The 19,741-nt window shown below is 40.6% G+C and overlaps 1 protein-coding gene across 2 annotated transcripts in view; it reads left to right on the top strand.

Annotated features, from left to right (window-relative positions):
* Window positions 1–19,741, top strand: part of SMPX (small muscle protein X-linked) — a 57,463-nt gene that overhangs the window by 19,665 nt on the left and 18,057 nt on the right. The window contains exons 4-5 of one of the 2 annotated variants that reach the window (XM_032286113.1): window positions 77–225; window positions 4,026–4,402. In XM_032286113.1, coding sequence (XP_032142004.1) covers window positions 77–211 — 135 coding nt within the window. In that variant the 3' untranslated portion in view covers window positions 212–225; window positions 4,026–4,402. Of the gene's footprint in view, window positions 1–76; window positions 226–4,025; window positions 4,403–19,741 lie in introns of those variants that run through there. The other variant, XM_032286112.1, reaches the window with a different exon arrangement.

Below are 19,741 nucleotides of genomic sequence, written 5' to 3'. Positions count from 1 at the left end.
TTTTTTCTGGTTCATGCTCATGGCTCAGAGAGATCAAATGTCTTTTTTGATGAGTTGATTTCTTCTTTCTCTTCAGGGTGTTTCTCCCATCTCAGAGGAGGAGAAGAAGCCAATTCCAGGAGCAAAGAAACTTCCAGGACCTGCAGTCAACCTATCGGAGATCCAGAATATTAAAAGTGAGCTAAAATATGTTCCCAAAGCTGAACAGTAGTTGGAAGAAAAAAGGTGAGTGAAAAACAATCTTCTTTGTCTCAAAAAGGCCTCAGTAAAATGGTTTAAGGAACCTTCCACAGAAGGAATCTGGAATTCCACAAGAGTTCTTAAATAACAGGAACCTTCAATTTAAGTCAGTATTTCGGGTGCAGTTTTTGGTAAAGCCAAGCTATTGGGCCTGTCTTATTCCGTTACCAGTCAGAGATCCATTGAGGATGTTAGCCTGCCATTCTGTTTCTGATCATCCTTCCTAGTTGGGGAAGGATGAAATTGGGAGAGGACAGATGCTTGGGAAGAGGCCTTGAGGAGGTTTTGATCTTGAGGTTCAGGGAGCCCTCCCTTACTCCATGCCTCAGTTTCCTCACCCAGGTATCACAAAAAGCAACAACCTATTCATGAGCTAGAAGATCAGAGGATCAAGGAGCTGAACAAGTTTGGGTATATAAAGAGGCAGAGACTCAGGAGTTCAGGCCTTTAATCAAGTAACCCAGGTATGCGTAAGGCAGACCAAGAGGATGCCATAACAACTCTAGGTGTGGATGAGGTTAAGTGTAGGCTCAAAACTTGCATGTTGCCTAACAAGGCACTGCAAGCAGGGCTCGTGAACTTATTTTCATTTAATTGCATCCATTCAATAATGATCCCCTGGTGAGGGTTCAGACAACCTTCCACCTTCTCTCCTGTTCCTGTGGACTGGTGTGGGAACTCTGCCAGCAGGGGCAGTATGGAATTGGCCCAAGTCATCACTCTTTCTCCTAGGAGACCCTGGGAGCAAATCTACCCTTTATCTAACATTACTAAAGTCCACAATGTAGAATCTATTCCATTCCTTAAACAGAAATTTAAGTCTAGAGGAGAGGAATCTGTACTGAGAACATAAAACGAGTTTTTATTTGGTTGTCAATTCACTCATTTGGTCACTCACTCATTTATTCAATCAATATTAATTAAGCGTTCATTATGTGCTGAACACTAGAAACATTTATTCATCACTTACCATGAGCAAGATACTGTGTGAAGAGCGTTACGTCCATTGTTTCTTTTAAGCCTCAGGATACCCAATTATTGTTCTCATTTTTGAGATGAGTCTTAGAGAGACTGAGTTTCCCCATCTATCATGTATTCTAAAAATGGAGTCTGACTTCAAAATTAGTGCTATCACCTATTTGTTATATTGCTTCAATTCCTTCCTCCCACCACACCTTGCAGATGGGTTGCACACCTACTGTTGGTGTTGGGGTGAAATCTTCTGACTCGATGGCAGAGGCAAGTAGTGGGGCAGATAGGTCCCTGCTGTGTCTTCTCCTCTAGAGGGAAGGAGGAACAGAATGTTCTGTGTGACAGTCCAATGCACACAGTTGTGGCACTGTTATTTGTCTTACACTTCCACAGACTTACTAGGATGTTTGCAAGTTAGTTCTGCCGAAAAGATTTCTTTATAGTCTAGAGAAACGCAGGAGCTGTTTTGAGTTAAAATAAAAGAACAGTATCTGGTGTTTTCAGCATAGTTATATAAAAGAACAAAGAAGCAAGAATAATACAGAGTAGATCTATTACCACAGACTGAATCCCAGAACCTTGGATGGGGACAAACTGATGTGAGCAGGAACTAACCTGACTCCTGTCTACATGCACTTGTTACTATTGATGACAGAATGGAACATATTGATGACTATCACACTGAGTCCTGCTTGTATTGCCAAGTTGAGATGAAATCTTTCAATATGGCAGGGATGAAGCTTCAGAACTTCCTTGTTAGAAAGCCTGGAGAGGGGAACTTAACTTCTTGTAATATTTATTATCATCACCCAACCAGGGCTGTTCAGTTGGAGACATGAATTTTTAATGCAAACTTTAAAGGTTTTTACTTTTATGAAATCCATGTTGACCTAAATTTAACCTCAGTTCCAGTTTCAGAATAATTTGGTTTTGAAGATTCGGAGGAATGCTGTTTTAAAATGAGCTTAGAGAGGATCTTGCAGTGTTACCCAGCAGTGGAGTTGATTCAGTAGCCTTGGCTGTGTGATTACAGGGAACAAGGAAGAATACCAACTCAATCAAATATTGAAAATGTACCAGAATATCCAGAACACATTTTTGCTACTTTATTTTCTCAGAGAAGACTTTAATGATTCTTCTCTCCTCAACAAATTCTAATGCAAAACTACTCAGAGAGACCTATTTTTCCTTATTCTTACAATTAATGTGAAAATCTAAGTTGAATGGGTAATTGATCTGAATTCCAAATGAGTACAGTTATTGTTTTAAGCCAAGGAATGATCTTTAGTTTTTTGTAGCAAGCTGTTTTGCTTTTGACTTATTTTTCCCCTGCAGATATGTCTGAGATTTCAAGACTTCAGTAGTCATAGTCTGTCATAGAAGGAAAACATTTCTTAACATTGATTGATTCAGTGAACTCATAAGCAGTAAATACCTTGGACCAGCCATCACTTAACCCTTCACTGGTTGATTTTTTTCTTCTTGGATCACTACTTTGTCACCCACCCTCATCCTGTGTGGTCCAGTTATTAGACCAAACAGATCATTGGTTTGAAGATTGAATAAATCTATCATGCCCATAGTGTAAACACAGTGAAAACCACAAGGCTTAAGGTCCACATAGTACTATAACTGTTACAGTACTTCAGACATATAAGACAGGTTAGCAGCTCATTCCAGCCAAGATCAGTGCCTCCTTTCAAGTGGGATTACAGATTCTTTCTATACCCTGGAAATTGTTCACAGAAATCAGTTAAATGGAATTGTTCACAGAAATCAGTTAAAAACATTACAGAATAAGAATCAGAAAGGCCAATGACTACTCTGTTGGGCATCAGAAATCATGGCTTATGGAAAAGGACTTGGGGCCTACACCGAATCCGGAACCAGACCAGGAAATATAGAGACAGCCCATACCAAGACAAAGCCAAAAGACACAAGAGTGTCCCAAATGGGGCCCCAGTCAAGGCTGGAACTGACATGGGACAGGGAAGGTAGGATCATCAGCCATATAAATTTTGGAATCCTCCTGGCTGTGATTTAAGGTAGCCAGATGGTGACTTAAGAAAGTCCAAGAACCAGATGAAGAGGCAGGACCAGTGGCACAATCTAGAAACCAGGTGTCTTCCAACACTTCTAATCCTGCTTGTTTGCTGCCTTATCAGGAATCCTGCAGGGCCACTACCAGAAGCCACTGTCAGCTTGTTTGCTTGTAGTTGTAGCAGGCTTCGTGGACAAAGGCCTGGGGAACCTGCAGAACTGCTCTGGGCTGGTGTCCAAACAGACTCTGTGCCCATTTCTGTTTGCTCCCAACACTTAGATCAGAGCATAGGTGATCAGTAAAGAAGTCCTGAAACTAACTTCTATACTGTGGGTACTTTCTTCTTTCTGTAGTATAATTTATAGATATAAAACTTGGTCCCCACTATCAGGATACTTAATTCTTGATGGAAAGATAAAATACTTTAAAAGGTAGCTAACAATTCAAGAATTAGCAGCTTAAGTATTAAAGATATCCAAAGGCTGTTTATGATCCACTAACAACTAGGCAATAGAGATAATGTTATGACTTTTGAGGGGGTAAGGTATGATGATTTGGGGTCAAGGATAAATTCAGAGAGGCAGTGGGAATGGAATGGTTTTAAAAAGGCTCAGAGATCTCCTCTGGACATATGGAGCATCCAGGGTATCATTAATAATTAGACCAGCCTAGTGAGACCAAAGAGTTCCTCTACGCACTACATCTTAAACTTTTGGGGCATAACATAATAAAACCCCATAGCCTGCCTATACCATCTCATCTCTTTTTCCAGTGGTAAAAGAACTCAGTGATATCAAATAATCGAAGAGGAACGAAGTAAGTATCAAAGTGGTAATGCAGCAATTACAAGAAAAAGAAAGGATTAACAAAGGCAAAACCTAAGAATAATTCTACAGTGATGCTAATGAGCATCAAGAAAGTCACAATTGAAAGCCTTGGGACTGATGAAGCTCTAAAAAGAAATTCTCATTCTGAAGTTTCAGGAATCCCTTCTCTCTCTGTTGGACACTGCAGCATGGACACATGTGTGGCAGTTGGGCTTCACGATTATATACTAAACTAGGGTTCGTATAGAAGTGAAAATCTATGGAATTAATCCCCATTTGCCATTATGAACTGAAGAAAGCACTTGTGTTTTTGCATTGAGAAGTCTTTTGAGGTCAACCAGTGGGCCTTGGAACACACTTTAAGAAACATTGCTATAGGGCAGTAAATGAGTGAGTTGGAATAATCTGCAGCTCCTTTGTAGCCATACACAGCCTCATAATCTCAAGCTAGTCTCTATCTCATATCCCACATCAGCTAGCCAACCGATTTAGATTTTGTAGGTTTGAAAAGAATCATCATAATGGCCTGTGATTATGATGGGGGAGGTGTGCCCTTATCTTAGTCTGCTCAGGCTGTAATAACAAAATAATACCATAGACTGGGCAGCTAAAACAACAGACATTTATTTCTCACAGTTCTGGAGCTGAAAGTCAGAGATAAGAGTGTCAGTGTTGTTGGGTTTTGGTGAGGGTTCTCTTCCTGGCTTGCAGATGGCCATATTCTTGCTGTGTCCTTTGATGTCTCTTCCTTTTCTTATAAGGGTGCTAATTCCATCATGGGGGCCCCATACTCGTGACCTCATCTAAACCTAATTACCTCTCAAAAGCCTCATCTCCTAATACCATCACATTGGGGATTAAGGCTTCAGCATATGAATTTGGGGGAAGGACACAAACATTTCAGTCCGTAACAGTCCTCTTCCTCCAGCACTGTGCCCCATCCCTAGCATATTCTGTTTATTGTGTCACAAACTTACCAAATTGTAATGTATTGGTTTTCTTGTTTACATCATCTTTATGATGCTATCATATAGCTAGCTCCTTTAAAGGCTGCAATTCATATGATACATATTAGGCATACTGGGCAAGTCTGGAGGATGTTACCAGTGCCCTGACCACAGCAAGTCTGGGATCCCTTAGAAATGTACACATTCCAAGTCCTTGTAATCTTAGGGAGCTTACCACTTTAGAAAAAAAGACTAACTTCTATCACAATGTCCATAGTTTACAATGATGATCATAATCGGTAATGGGCCCAGAAATTTGACTTTAATTAATTGTATTCCTCTGGGAAACTAAAAAATTAAGGAAAATGTCAAGTTTGTCTCATTTTCCTCAAAAAAGGTGAAAGATGTGTAAGACCAGAAGAAAACTTAGTATTCAAGAATTCTTTGGTTTTATTTTTCAAATAACATCTATGTCTAGATAAGACATATTTACCAACCAGTCATCCAAAGAGTTGTCATCTCTGATAGGGGAGAACATAAGGTGCTCATTACTCTGAAATGTTAAGCATTATGCATCACATCATTCCTACTGATTCAAGGGCTAATTCTGAGAGTGTTGGCAGGAGGGCAAATTGATGTACCCAGATACTTGCTAAAAAGTACATTTAGTACATAACAACAGACCCCCAAAATACATGAAGCAAAAATCGACAGAAATGAAGGGAAAAACAGACAGTCTAATGATAATAATTGGGGACTTCAATACCCCATTTTCCATAATGGCTAGAATAACTAGACAGAAGATCAACAAGGAAATATAAGACATGAACACCACCATAAACTAGACTTAACACACATATATATAATGTATATTTATATACATGTAAGTATATATACACATATATACATGTGTAGATATACATCACATATATATACATATACACATTCTAGATACATATGTGTATATATATTATATATATAGTGTGTGTATATGTATATATACAACATATAATACATTGCCCAACAACAGCAGAGTAATGCGTACACATTCTTCTCAAGTGTACATGGAACATTGTCCAGGACAGACCATATGTTAGGCCGTAAAATAAGTCTCAAATTTAAAAGGATTGAATCATACAAAGTATGTTCTATGACCATAATGGAATGAAATTAGAAATCAGTAACAGAAGGGTTTGCAAAATTCACAACTTGTGGAACATAAACAACATGCCTCTAAATAACCAGAGTCAAAGAAGAAATCACAAGGTAAATTTGAAAAATTTAAAATTTTGAGATGAATGAAAACAAAAATACAGCATACCAAAATTTATAAGATGCAATGAAAGCAGTACTTAGAGGAAAGTTTATAGTTATAAATGACTATATTAAAAAAGAAGATCTCAAATTCAATAACCAATCAATCAAATCCTTATTAGCACCTATTCCATATTTGGGAAAATGCCCTTTATCTTCTTAGAGTAAACTTATGATTAAATTGATGCAACAATGGAAATATCATTCCTTTCAAATTGTAAGGCATAATAAATGTAATAAATCTATTTGTATAAATACTATAACAATGTAACAGAGGCTGGGATATAAAAAACGATTGCCCAGTAGATCACCATTTTAGCATAATACTGACTTTGATTTCCCCTTCCAGTCTTTTCCTCTGGGTTTACATCTGGGATGCAATACAACCAAGTTGCTAACAATATGTTGATTTGGGGTTGTGAGGACTTGGTCTCATTTCCTTCCATCTTTGCAACTTTGCACTCTATGTCTTTATTTTCTTGTTTGATAAAAGCAGAAAATGGCACCTCTCTCAGTGAGCAGTTGTGAAGGATTAGGGAGATGTATTTTTTAAAGTATCTCCAGGCATAGTACCTGGGATGGATTGGTAATTCCTCAGTAAATAGGAACTGGTTCTTACACATTTTTCTTACATAGCATCATTTATAGCACTTGTATAGTATTGTATCTTGCTTTTGCCACTTTACATTTTATCACAAGATTATTTTTCATGTTGCTTCGCAGCCTTCAGAATTAAGATGATTTATTTCTCATAGTCTTTGACTGACCATGATTTCATAACCTTTTTCTTTTGCCAGAAGACAGAGGACTGATTTATTATTTTACATAGAGCTATACTTAAAAAGAATAAACACTTCTCCAAATGTCTTCTCTGTGGTTTGTGGAAATTTTTTGTCCTCATTTTTGAAATGCTCCCTGCTTTGACCCAATTACATAGCTCTATTCACTTTCTCCGAAGGAAATGGTTTTATGCTGAAATTTTTCATTCTCGAGTGAAGCCACATTTCTTTTGATTTGTGATGCTCTTTTTAAATTTGTCCTGATCTTTACTTGGTTACGATAAAGAAAGGTTCTGCAGTATTTCCAAACTGTATCAAGGCTTTGTTCATTTGTTTTCCTGGCTGGAAAAACTCTTGTTTTAGACCCTGGTTGCAGCCTGTGTAGGTGTAAAGAACTCTTGAGAGTGAACTCAAGAAGCCTTTGAGTTGACTGTGGCAGATGTTTTAAGAGCCTCTCAGCAGTTAACACATAGAAGCTACCAGTGTAGTTTCTATTAAAACAGAGATTTGGAGGGTCTAGTGTATGAATTATCAGGAAGAAGTTGGAATTAGTGTGAGAGCTTTTAGGGAGTAGACTTGAGACCAGAGAAGCACATTTGCTTCAGCCAGCTTGGTGGAAAGCACAGTTGACTCAGAACCCAATTCTCTTGATCTTACTGTACTGGAACATACATTTCCATGAGCCAAAGGGCAGTTACACCTGGAACCTGCTCTACTCTCAATATAATGGAACTCATTACTCTATCTCAGTTGTTCTCACTGGGGGAGGGTGTGGATTTTTCCTCCCAGGGGACATTTGGCAATGTCTGCAGACAGTTTGAATTGTCACAACTTGGGGCAGGCTGCTACCATCCTCTAGTGAGGAGAGGCCAGGGATGCTATTAAATATTCCACAATGACAAGGATGGCCTCCTACAACAAGGAATGATCCAGCCCCAAATGTCAGTACTGCTGAGAGTGAGTAACCCTGATTTATCTGCTTGAAAGGTTGATGTCAGGTCCAGCTTGCTGTGAACTTTTCTTTCCAAGCAATCAATGCGTTGCGTTTCACACAAATTAAGACAGTAATAAAAAGAGTAATTAATTGTCCAACATTTATAATCTCTTCACAGTAATTAAGACTTAGAAATGAAGTACTCAAATATAATTCTTTGTCAATTCGCAAATTAAACATTTATGGCATATGGTCTATGTGGAATTGCCTCAAACGCAACTATTTTTGTAGGTTATCTTTTCATCTCAAATGTATCAGAAAGCAGGTTAGCTCAGCAGCTCATCATCTTCTAAAGTATTAATGTAAAGCATTAGTAGTCACCAGCACCTATATCAATGTCATCATTTTTATTGTCATCATGAACATTACCATTTTTTATATGCTTGTGATATGCCTGATACCCTATCTTGCACCTCACATGCATTATTTCATTTATTCCTTGTGCTGACTGTATGGAGTACATACTACAATGCTCATTTTGTTTATGGGAGAGTGAAGGCTAAGAGAGTTTATGCAACTTGACCAAGGTCACCCAGATTGTAAGTCACCATCATCTGTCACACTAAACAGCCAGTCCTTTTAATCACTATCACCCACTGCATTCCTCAAAAATGTTCTTTTAGTTATAGTCTTTGCAGATAATATTTCACCATGTTGGGTTAGAGCAAAGCAAGCAAAGGCTAAAGAGACTGCAGAAACTGTCACTGCCACAAAGAGGAACACTGAAGCACAATCCTGGCATGTTGGTTGATGTGTTCCTTTGTTTGCTCATTTGTTTACTCATTCACATATTCATTCTTTTAGTTAGTCAGCATTTACCAAACACAAAAGATGTACCAGGTGCTGAGTATAGCAGGCATTAGGGATTCAAATATGCCAGAGCATCTACCCTGTTAAATGGACAAAACATTGTATGGAAGCACAAATAATTTTCTTTTTAAGGATGTTGAAAAAAGGAAGAGTTAATGACCATAAATATCAGAGAAAGTGAGAGAGAAAGAGAGAGAAGGAAAGGAGGGAAAGGGAAAGGAGAGGAGAGAACAGGAGACAGAAAAACACCGATTATGGCAATGCTGGGGATGACAGGGACTTTGCCTAGTGCTGACAAAACTGCAGCAGAGGAATACCAGACTACTGCAGAGCCCACCTGCCTTTGCTCCGGAGATGAGCAAGGGCTTGCCAGGAGGCTCTGTGTCATTCATGGTGCAGCAGTCTCCGACCCATGAAGCCTTTTCTCTCATTCCCTCTCACGCTGTGTGCAGCCCACGCAGAAAACTGGGGAAGTGAATTCCAGGCTGTCTAATCAGGGTTGGCTGCATCGTGACAATGCTGCTCGTTTTAACTCCCTGCACATGCTGTGGCATTTGAGAAGGAGAAGGAATCACGAGGAACAAATCAAGACTTGCAAATTTAACTTGTACTTCCTTGCCACCGCTCCCTGCCTGTGAACTGATCATTCTATACCCTCTGGTTTAGGACTTTATGCAGATGGGGAGGGGGTGGCTGGTTTAATTCAAGGCAGGGTCAGACAATTGGCTTCTTACTGAAGGAAATTTCTATTAAGCAGTCAACAGATTGGAGTCTCTTTCGTCCAGGCAGGTGGCACAAAGAACAATTCATCTGGACTGCTGGATAAACAGCAGAAAACAAGTATGTCCTATTGCCAGAAAGTCATTGGATACCTTCTATAGGAAGGACAGTGGCACTTCTTCCACCCTAGAAGATAGTGGCACTTCCTTCCACCTGTCACAGATGTAATAGAATCCTTAACAAGTAATACATATTTTACTGCCTAGCTCTTGCCCGATCCCCCAATTATGGATACAAATGATAAAAATCATGACTGCGTTTTAGTTCCAGAGGCAATAATTAAATCCTGAAAACTACCCCAACAGGTTTATTAAATTCTGAGTGTTCAATCATCCATCTATTCAGACTGTTTTCATTGCCTGATCATTTTGTACATGGGCTTGTTGGAATTTACTTTGGCCAAATTAACCTTCTTCTTCATAACGCAAATTAACAGCATGAACTGGATTTATGTGGGAAGGATTAAAGTGCTGGGATAAATTCACTCATTTATGAAACGAACACCTCTTCACTGACTGTTTCAGATACCACTACATTAGAAATAAGTGATACAAGACAACATCCCTCAAGGGACTCACAGTGTAGTTGGGTGAGGATGTGAGAGGAGATATTAGCACATAATGGTTGCAGCAGGAATGAAGAAGAAATGACAAGGCACAGCCTTTGAATACAGGTGACAAAGACAGAGTCTAGATAGGATGTTGGAAAACAGTTATTCCACTGAAGGAAATATTGAAGAGAGGCGATTCAAGGATAGGTTTATACCCTGGCTTTGCTATTCCCTTGTTTTGTGATTTTATATAATTGATCTGCCTCAGTTTCTTCATTTGAAAAATAAGAATACCTAACTCCCAGGGGCAATTCTGCTGTCTGCCCTGAGGAAAATTTAGCAATGTTTGAAGATGTTTTTGACTGTCACACCTCAGAGTGGGTACTCTTGGCATTCAGGGGCTTGAGACCAGGGATGGTACTAAACACCCTACAACACACAGGACAGTCCCAACAACAGGCACCAATAGTTCCACAGTTCAGAAGCACTGAATCACATAGTGTGTATATCTAAAGTTCTGTGTACCATGGGAGCTATTACTATTATTAGCTACAAAATGTTACCATCAGAAGGAACTTAATTTAAGATTCCCCATCTATTAGTGATAGAAACTGAGCCCCAGGAGCAATGGAATCAAGGTCAGTACCAGTCTAAAATCCCAGTGTCCTATTTCCCAGTTTTGTGCTCCTACTTTATAGGAAAGACAAACAATTTTCATTTGGAGTGTTGTGTCTGCTTCAGTGGTACTGACTGTTGAGAAGGCTTGGGAGCCTGAATTCTGCAGGAAGAAGTGGGGTGATCATAGCAGAGTGGGCTGTGGCTGTGCCAGGTGGCATGAACAAGCTTTCTGGAGTGCATTTGCCCACCTTACAGCAGCCATTGCACACTAGATGTGCTGGAAAGAGTGGGACACACCTGTGCTCCACGTGCAGCTCTGACACAGTAATTCAGTGACCTTGGGCAACTTTCTGACCACTCTGAGCCATATCCATAAGTAGGAATAATAATGCAAGTCTTGAGAGGGGACCATAAAGATAGTGAAATGACTCAGATAGAGCTTCTGGTACACAGCAGCATCCAGGAAGACTTCATTCCCTTTGCTGCCCTCATAGTCTGCCCATACCTTCTGCCCTCTGCCCCTTGCTTCCAAGGCTAGGAGTTGATAGGTTGTTTTTTAAGTGAAATACTGTCTGAAAAGTAGGTCTGCACTTTTCCCCAGATAATATGAAGAAAGCTCACTGAAAATTAAAATCCATTAATTATCTTATCTGTGACTAATATGAGCTCATTGAAGCACTTGCAAACATCTGGGAGGATCTCTTTCTCAATCACCACCCACCTGGAATCCTTTGAGCTTGAGCCAGTTCATGAGATGATTTCCAACCTGCAACTGTCCTCTTTCTCCTGGAGGAGGCATTGCAGTTCCAGTTTTTAAAACCTGCAGCAGCTCATGTTTCCAAGGCCTTTGTCTGAAGACAGCAAAATTACAAACATTTTGCTTTAGCATTTTCATTTTGTTTTAGAGACTTCAAGGAATTTTCCTCCTCTCACCCTAATTTGTCACTAGCAAGTGTATCTGGTTTGTAATTTCAGATTTTTCTCTGAAGAGAGCAAGTTGAAGAAATATTTGGAGAATTGAGCTGCCACTGCCCTACTCTCAAGGAAAAGTCAAACAACGGACTTTTATATAGCACTTTCCTGAGCATTTTGAATGGGCTTTATGGCCATAAATAGGCATCTCGTATTTTTAGTAATCTTTCATACATAGGCTATATACTATTGGAGTCTGGTCCAGAAAACAAAATGAGAGCCATGTCAATCTCAATGTCCAGAAGTGCCCTGGATGTCTTCTCTATGACACCCTGTCCTGGCTTATGCACCTTTCACATTCAATTTCCAGCTATGATTACCTTACAAAAGTGTTTTCTCCCTCTGACATTACTTAATTTGATAATCGAGTTATGTGTACCTTGCAATAATAGGTAGGCAGTCACTAGTAAACACAGGTGCCAGAGAACACGGAAGCCTGGAGATTTTGTGAAATGGCTGCTTAAGGGGCATCACAGGCCAGGCAATGAGGAAACAAGTTTATTTGGAAGTTTTATAACATACGCAAAGTCACATCTTTTAACTAGGGGATAATAGCAGCAATAATATTAAGAAATCCTTGCACTTGATTTTAAGAATTCCAAAGTACTTCCATGTCCATGCTCTCTTTCGAACCTCATAATAGTCCTATGAAATAGTTAGGGCAGGAATCGACTTTGCAGTTCATTCTTACATGACTTCCAACTTCACAAAGTGTGGAAGACTGTGGGATGTATTGTCATCTCCCTCCGGAGAAGGTTAATTTTAAGACTAATTATTAATTAAGCCTATTGAAGTCCATCTGTAGAAAATGGGTGTAATCCCTTTTAATCAGAAAAGTAGGATCACCATGTAGTCTGCAACAGGTGCCAAGAAAGGGGATTAGTTACAATCCATTGCATGGGCCAGAATTGAACAGATAATGCCCCTGCTTATACCCAGAAGGACTTTTGTCACTGACATGGAAAGAAATTCAAGGTTAATCTACTCACCTCTATCTATAGATATATTTCAAAGAAAGTGTATTATCTCAATTTCTACTTCTGTTTACTATTTTCTTATCTAATTTTAAAAAGTCATACTGTAATCTTTATACACATACAAACATACCCCCCACAACACACACACACATACACATATATGCACATACATGGTACAGGACAGATTTGATCCAGGATTTGGAAATTGGGTTGAAATGTCTGAATTTCAGAAAGACCAGGTGGCAAACAAATGGTTCTGGGGAAAACCATTTCAAGATGCCCCCAAACCATTATCCTAAAGGTCAACTCTTCTGGAAAGCTTTCCATTTTCACTGACAGCTAAGAAATGGTCTCCCAGACTCCTTGCAGGGTCATATACAGAGTTTACTGCTTGTTATCTGTCAGGAGAGAGAGCCTGGGAGTCATTCTGAGCCAAATCCAATCCAATTATGGGCCAATTATAGACCTGCTTTCACTGCCAGGAGCAGGCCACCCCAGAAACCCAGCTGGTGTCAGAGCCCCTGGCTGGCAGGGATTCCCAGCACATAGGAAGAGGAGCTCATGCCCCAGATAAGACAGAACAGCCAATAATGATCTAGACCAGTACAGATGGCAAATGCAACTACATTAGAATGGTTCCCGATCATCCTCACTACCCCCACTGCCATCCCTTCATAACTGAGTCCAGATTTGGTTTTCTCTCCTGTGTGGCACCCTTTCTTACTATATGATCAAATTCTGAAATATCAAGAGGTGGTAGGCCAGACTTTGCTCCTGTATTCAGGGCCAACCTTCCATTACTAGCTGGATTCCTGCAGCCTATGCCATGGTGCTAACTTGGGTCACAGTGCCTGGATATCCACAGCACCACTGACAACCTCACTGAACATGTAGGAGTTAAAATGCCAAGAACTTGAGTTAGAAACTTAGGTTAAAAAAAAAAAAGCTATCTATCTCTATTAAAAATCAAAACAATTTTGGCTGGCACTTCCAACCTATGGAGTTCATTTCAGGTCCACATTCTAGCATCAAATAGTGTCGTTATTCCTCCAGGCTGGCTTTGCATGGATGACCTACCAATTTGAGAAGCCAGCTTTTTCTTATCTTTAACTGACACTTGAGGACAGTGAGGACAGGGCAGCACCAAGGACAGCACCCTGTGGGTGGTTGCAAAGGAAACCCTTTCAGATTGACCTAGAACCGTGGTTCTCAAACTTTCGAATGAGTCAGAATCATCTAGATGACTTGCTGAAACTTAGATTGCTAGGCCAAAGCCCTAGGGTTTTAGATTAAGTAGTTCTGGGATGGGTTCCAGAGTTTGCATTTCTGACAAGTTCTTAGGGAATGCTGCTGCTGCTGCTGTTGGTGGATTGGGATCACACTGTTAGAACCACTGACCTAGAGCCATCAATCAGATTATTTAGATCTGGACATTCAGAAATCCACTAACTATCCCATCACCTGCTCCACAGTTTTCAGGCTAGTTTCCACAAGTACAGTGAGAAGCTTGGTCAGATTTCTTTGCTGAAATCCATATATACTATTTATCAATGAAGCAATAATCACAAATGCTTGTAATAGTGCTTCCAATGGTCAGGCACTGTTGCAAGCGCTTAACTTTGTGAGACATCAATGAGTTAGTACACATAAGAGCTCCATTTTACAGGTAAGAAAACCGAGGCACAGAGAAGTTACATGACTTTCCATAAAGTCACACAACTAGACAGTGGGGCAGCCAGAAGTCAAATCCAGGCTGTCTGACTTTTCATCATTACCCCAGCCTGACTATCCATGTGGCAGACAGGTCCATGGGGGTGAAATGAGCTGGGTAAATTATGAGGAACAATCCTAATGTAAAGGATAGGAAATTCTACATCAATTTATCTAACAGTCACTTAATCTCACTGAAACAATGTTAATTTCTGTAGCTAGTTTATTAAGTGCTGACACTGTTACAGTTCAAGGGTTGGCAAACCGGATCCCACAGGCCAAATCCAGCCCATCACCTGTTTTTTCTTAACTTTTTATTTTGAGATCATTCTAGATTTACATGCATTTGTAAGAAATAATACTCGGAGATGCCTGGATGAAATGATTGGAAATAATGAAGTCATTTTCCCAAAATGAAAGTATTTCTAAATAAGGCCTTGCCACGGTTCAAATATATGCTGAGACAAAAAAGCTGGGTTTGATAATTTTCATTCAAGTATGCTTTTGTGGATGTCCAGGTAGTGGAAGTAAAACACAAAAGAGTTTCTAAATTTGAACACTTTTCAAGTCCAAGAAAAGACAGGACCAAAGGATCACAGCTACTTGGCAAACTGATATGCGGATTTATCTTTTTTTTTTTTTTTTTTTTAAGAGGCAGGGTCTCACTCTGTTCCCCAGACTGAAGTTCAGTGGTATGATCATGGCTCACTGCAGCCTTGACCACCTGGGTTCCAGCGATCCTCCCATCTCAGCCTCCCGAGTAGCTCGGACCACAGGTGCACGCATCACCACGCTTGGCTTTAAAAAAAAATTATATATATATATATATATATATAATTGCATTTTCGGTTTTGGGGTACCTGTGAAGAACATGCAGGATTGTTGCATAGGTACACACATGGCAATGTGGTTTGCTACCTTTCTCCCCATCACCTATATCTGGCATTTCTCCCCATGTTATCCCTCCCCAACTCCCCACCCCCTGCTGCCCCTCCCCTAGATCCCCCCCCAGACCTCAGCATATGATGCTCCCCTCCCTGTGTCCATGTGTTCTCATTGTTCAACATCCACCTATGAGTGAGAACATGTGGTGTTTGATTTTCTGTTCTTGTGTCAGTTTGCTGAGAATGATGGTTTCCAGGTTCATCCATGTCCATACAAAGGACATGAACTCATCGTTTTTTATGGCTGCATAGCATTGAGATGGGGTTTCACTATGTTGTCCAGGCTAGTCTCAAACTCCTGAGTTTAAAGGATCCTCCTGCTTTAGCCTCCCAAAGTGCTAGAATGACAGGTGTGAGACACTGCACCCAGCCTGATAGACAGCTTTATAGCTTTTCTCAAATACTATGACGGAATAACTGAAGCTGGTTTCTGAGCAACTCAGTTGTCCAGCCTTGGGCTTTGGGTGAGAACCATTGTTTCTATTCTAATGATCTTAGTTACAAGTTACAGAGTCAGGCAGCAACAAAACGTTGGATACAGTTATATCTGTGGTCCTCGGCACTGATTGCACATTAGAATCACCTGGACTTGCTTGAGTGCCACTTGCTATCAGTTAATTGTTGGAGGGTGGCAGGATAGGCCTGGGAATCGGTATGTTTCACAGAATCTTCAGGTGATCCTGATATGTGTCTTGGTCTGAGAAAGACTGAGAAGGTATTTCTCAGACTGTCCTTTGATGAACTAGACTGAAATCTTTCTTGCTTGGGAAAGTATTTCTTTGGTTGAATGTACACGTTGCTGAAATGAAAGTATCCAATGGTGGAAAAGAGCCAAGCATTCTTGGAAAGTCATGCAGCAGAGATGTGCATTTATTTACAGGGTGACTCAGTGGTGAGCCATAGTCTCTATTTGGGATAGGACATAGAAAAGAGATACTAAGTTCAGGACTGTCATATAAGTCCTAACAATAGCCATATCAGGCCTAGAAGGGGCTGAAGATACTCTAGCTCCCACTAATAAATGTGCTCTCTTGTCAGCATTGTGACTTGTGTCTACCCAGCAATATGTGGAGTCATGTTCTCACAGGTTAGGGGACCATCAATGTCACTTAGTCCAGCCGAGCCCCAGCCCAATGCAGAGATCGCTCTATACTCGCTGCTCTCCAGATATGTACCATACCCTGGAGAATCACATGGGTTTAACTGTGAATTCAGCAATTTTTAACCCCTACCTAATTCATCTCCCTCTAAAAACTGCCAGGGCCACTATTCCCTTCAGATAATCCCACTTGCACCCTTTGGGAATGACTCATTATAGGGAGAATCCAAGTAAGTCCCCATTCCATTGGAGTTTCTTTTAACAAGTTCTGTCTCTGCATGTATAAACATAAGTGGGTTATGGTTTTGGTGTCACATGCTAAGGACTAATCACTGGGTGCTGAGCAGTTGCACTGTAAACTTTGGTTCAAGGTCAGCAAGCTGTGTTGGCCCACTCCCATAAAGGTGAATACATAAGTTCTCAGGATGCTAGCTCTCTAGATTCTGGCTACTTATCTTTCTTCCCCATTTCATAAATGCCCAAAGCAGTATGGTCCTACCCTATAGCTAGGATCCAGTTTTTGACATGTCACCCTAAACATGAACTTTTCATAATTCCCACCAATTCACCTATTCCTTGACACATAAAATACAAGAGCTGAACTTGGGCTAAGGCAGCTGTATTATCTTTGGCTGTGTAACAAATTATTCAAAACTTTAAAGAACAATAAATATTGTCTCAGTTTCTGTGGATCAGTAATTTAGAGTGGCTTAGCTGGGTGGTTCTAGCCTAGGGTCCCTCATGAGGTTGTAGTGAGATGTTGATTAAGATTGAAGGATCTACTTCCAGGATGGCTCACTCACATCACTGGCTAATTGGTGATGACTGTTATCAGGAAGCCTTGGTGCCTTTCCATGTGGACCCACCCATTAGGCTGCTTGAGTCCCCTCACAACATGGCAGCCAACTCTCCCTGAAGTGAGTGATCCAAGAAAAAGCAGGGCAGAAGCAGCAAAGTCTTTTATGGCCTAGCCTTAGAATTCATACTTTGTCATTTTCATAACATACTACTGATTACACAAGTCAGCCCTATTCTGTGTTGAAGAGGACTACACAAGGATATGAATACTAGGATTCAAGGATCACTGGGAGCCATCTTGAAGGCTGCCTACCATAGCCACCTACCCCTTTCATTTTTCTGGACCCCGAGGTCCAGAAAAGTGAGATTCTCAAACTCATGTAGCTATGACATTTCAGCATTTGCTTTTCTTTCACTCCTCCTGATCCTCACCACCCAACAATTTCTTATATTTATTTAAAACACCAAACGTTTATCTTTGGGGAGATTAGAAAGATTATTTCCAAATGTGAAGCCGGTTTCTCTGACACTTCTAACAGAGAAAGCCTTTGTAAACCAGACAGTGCACAAGCACAGTGCATAGTGTGAGCACTGAGGAAAGTCTTTCTTAACTTCCGTGAGTCATTAGTGGGGAGGGGTCCAAAAGGAGGGAGAGGAAGGCAGAACCTCTACAGGGAGGCAAATCCAGAAGTGAACTAAAAATCCATTGTTTGAGGGATACATCTTAGCTTTTGTACACTGTTCCCTCTCCTTAGCTTGCTCCCATATACAGTGTTTTCCCTGCTCTCTCTTTTGACTTCTGTTTTTTTTTTTTTCTTTTTCTTTTTTTTTTTTTTTTGAGATGGAATCTGACTCTTCCTCAGGCTGCAGGGGCTGTGGCACAATCTCGGCCCACTGCAACCTCCACCTACCAGGTTCAAGCGATTCTCATGCCTTAGGCTGCCAAGTAGCTGGGATTACAGGTGTGCGCCACCAAGCCCAGCTAATTTTTGTATTTTTAGTAGAGATGGGGTTTCGCCATCTCTACTAAAAAGAGATCTCAAACTCCTGACCTCAGGTGATCTGCCTGCCTTGGATTCCAAAGTGCTGGGATTACAAGCGTGAGCCACCGCTCCTGTCCTCTCTTTTGATTTCTGAGGGTCAAAACCAGAACAACAAGAAAAAAGCAGAGGATATCATGAAAAATCCAACCAATGGGAGGGAAAACTCTCCTCAGGAGTTAGAATTCCATTAATCTGAGATGAAACTGAATGAAGCCCAAGTAACTTCCTAACAGAAGCACAGATTTTTTTGTGTGTGAAAACGTATGTTTCTGAAAACACAAACACACACACTCAGGCCAACATACACATTTTAAAGCACAAAACTCAAAATTGTGCTAACTATTATCAAGTTCTTTTCAGGATCCTCTTTGAAATAGCCATCTTCCATGAAAGGAAACAAGAAGAAAGAAACCTCTTGTATATTCTCTATCCTTTTTCAATCAGTTCAAAAACGACAAGGCTTGTCATGTCTGATCAGCTTAGCTAGTCAGGAAATGACAACTTTCTCCCTGCCTGACCTATTTTATCTAATGGGACTCACTCCTCTGCCCACTGACAAGCTACCTTGTCTCCAGAGTTCCATTTATAGCAGGACTTTATTAATGGTTAAATCGTTAGCAATGGAACTGTCTCCCTCACAAGGCTTATTTTCCCTGTTCAATAAATTAAGCCAAGGGATCTGAGAGACTGCCCATTTCTGCTTTATTTGAGCTCAAATTCCTCACAGCCCACAAAATACTGCAAATTGACAGAAGAGAGCTCAGTATGAGTTCCCACTGCTTGCCCAACAGTATGTGGTCACTTGCAAGTTGTCTTGGATTTACTGCTCAAAGTAATGTCTGTGTAGCCTGTGGGAATTTTCCTCAGCCCTCAATGGAAGTTTGAGATCTGGAACTGAAATGCTTCAGTGAGGAGCCCCAGGGCCTTTGCTAATGGACAAGGGACTCCCTTCTCAATCCTCAGGCACAAGCCATTAGACAAGTGCTGTGATATTCTCATGTTTGACCCCTCTCTTCACCTTGAAATAAGGTTTGCAAACTTCATTCATCCACTATGTATTTTTGTTGCTATCACACAGGTGACCTCGCTGAACAATTGGAGCATTAATGGCCACAGCTGTTGAAGTGACCTGTGCACTTCACTACTTAAAGCCTTTTCTCACTTGTTTTCAGTTGCCAGAGCCCCACAGTCAGTGGATCTTTCAAAAAGTACAAAACCAAACCCCACAAAATGGATTGGGTCACTGCCCTGCTGCACATCCTTCAGCAGCTCCCCGTGACCCTTAGGGCCTGTGTTAACTGTCTCAGACTCAGCAGGCCTTTTTCA

The sequence above is a fragment of the Sapajus apella genome, unplaced genomic scaffold (assembly GCF_009761245.1).
Source record: "Sapajus apella isolate SASKATOON/1434 unplaced genomic scaffold, GSC_monkey_1.0 scaffold17, whole genome shotgun sequence".
NCBI lineage: Eukaryota > Metazoa > Chordata > Mammalia > Primates > Cebidae > Sapajus > Sapajus apella.
The sequence above is the reverse complement of the archived record's forward strand: the minus strand, read 5'-3'. Positions and strand labels throughout refer to the sequence as shown.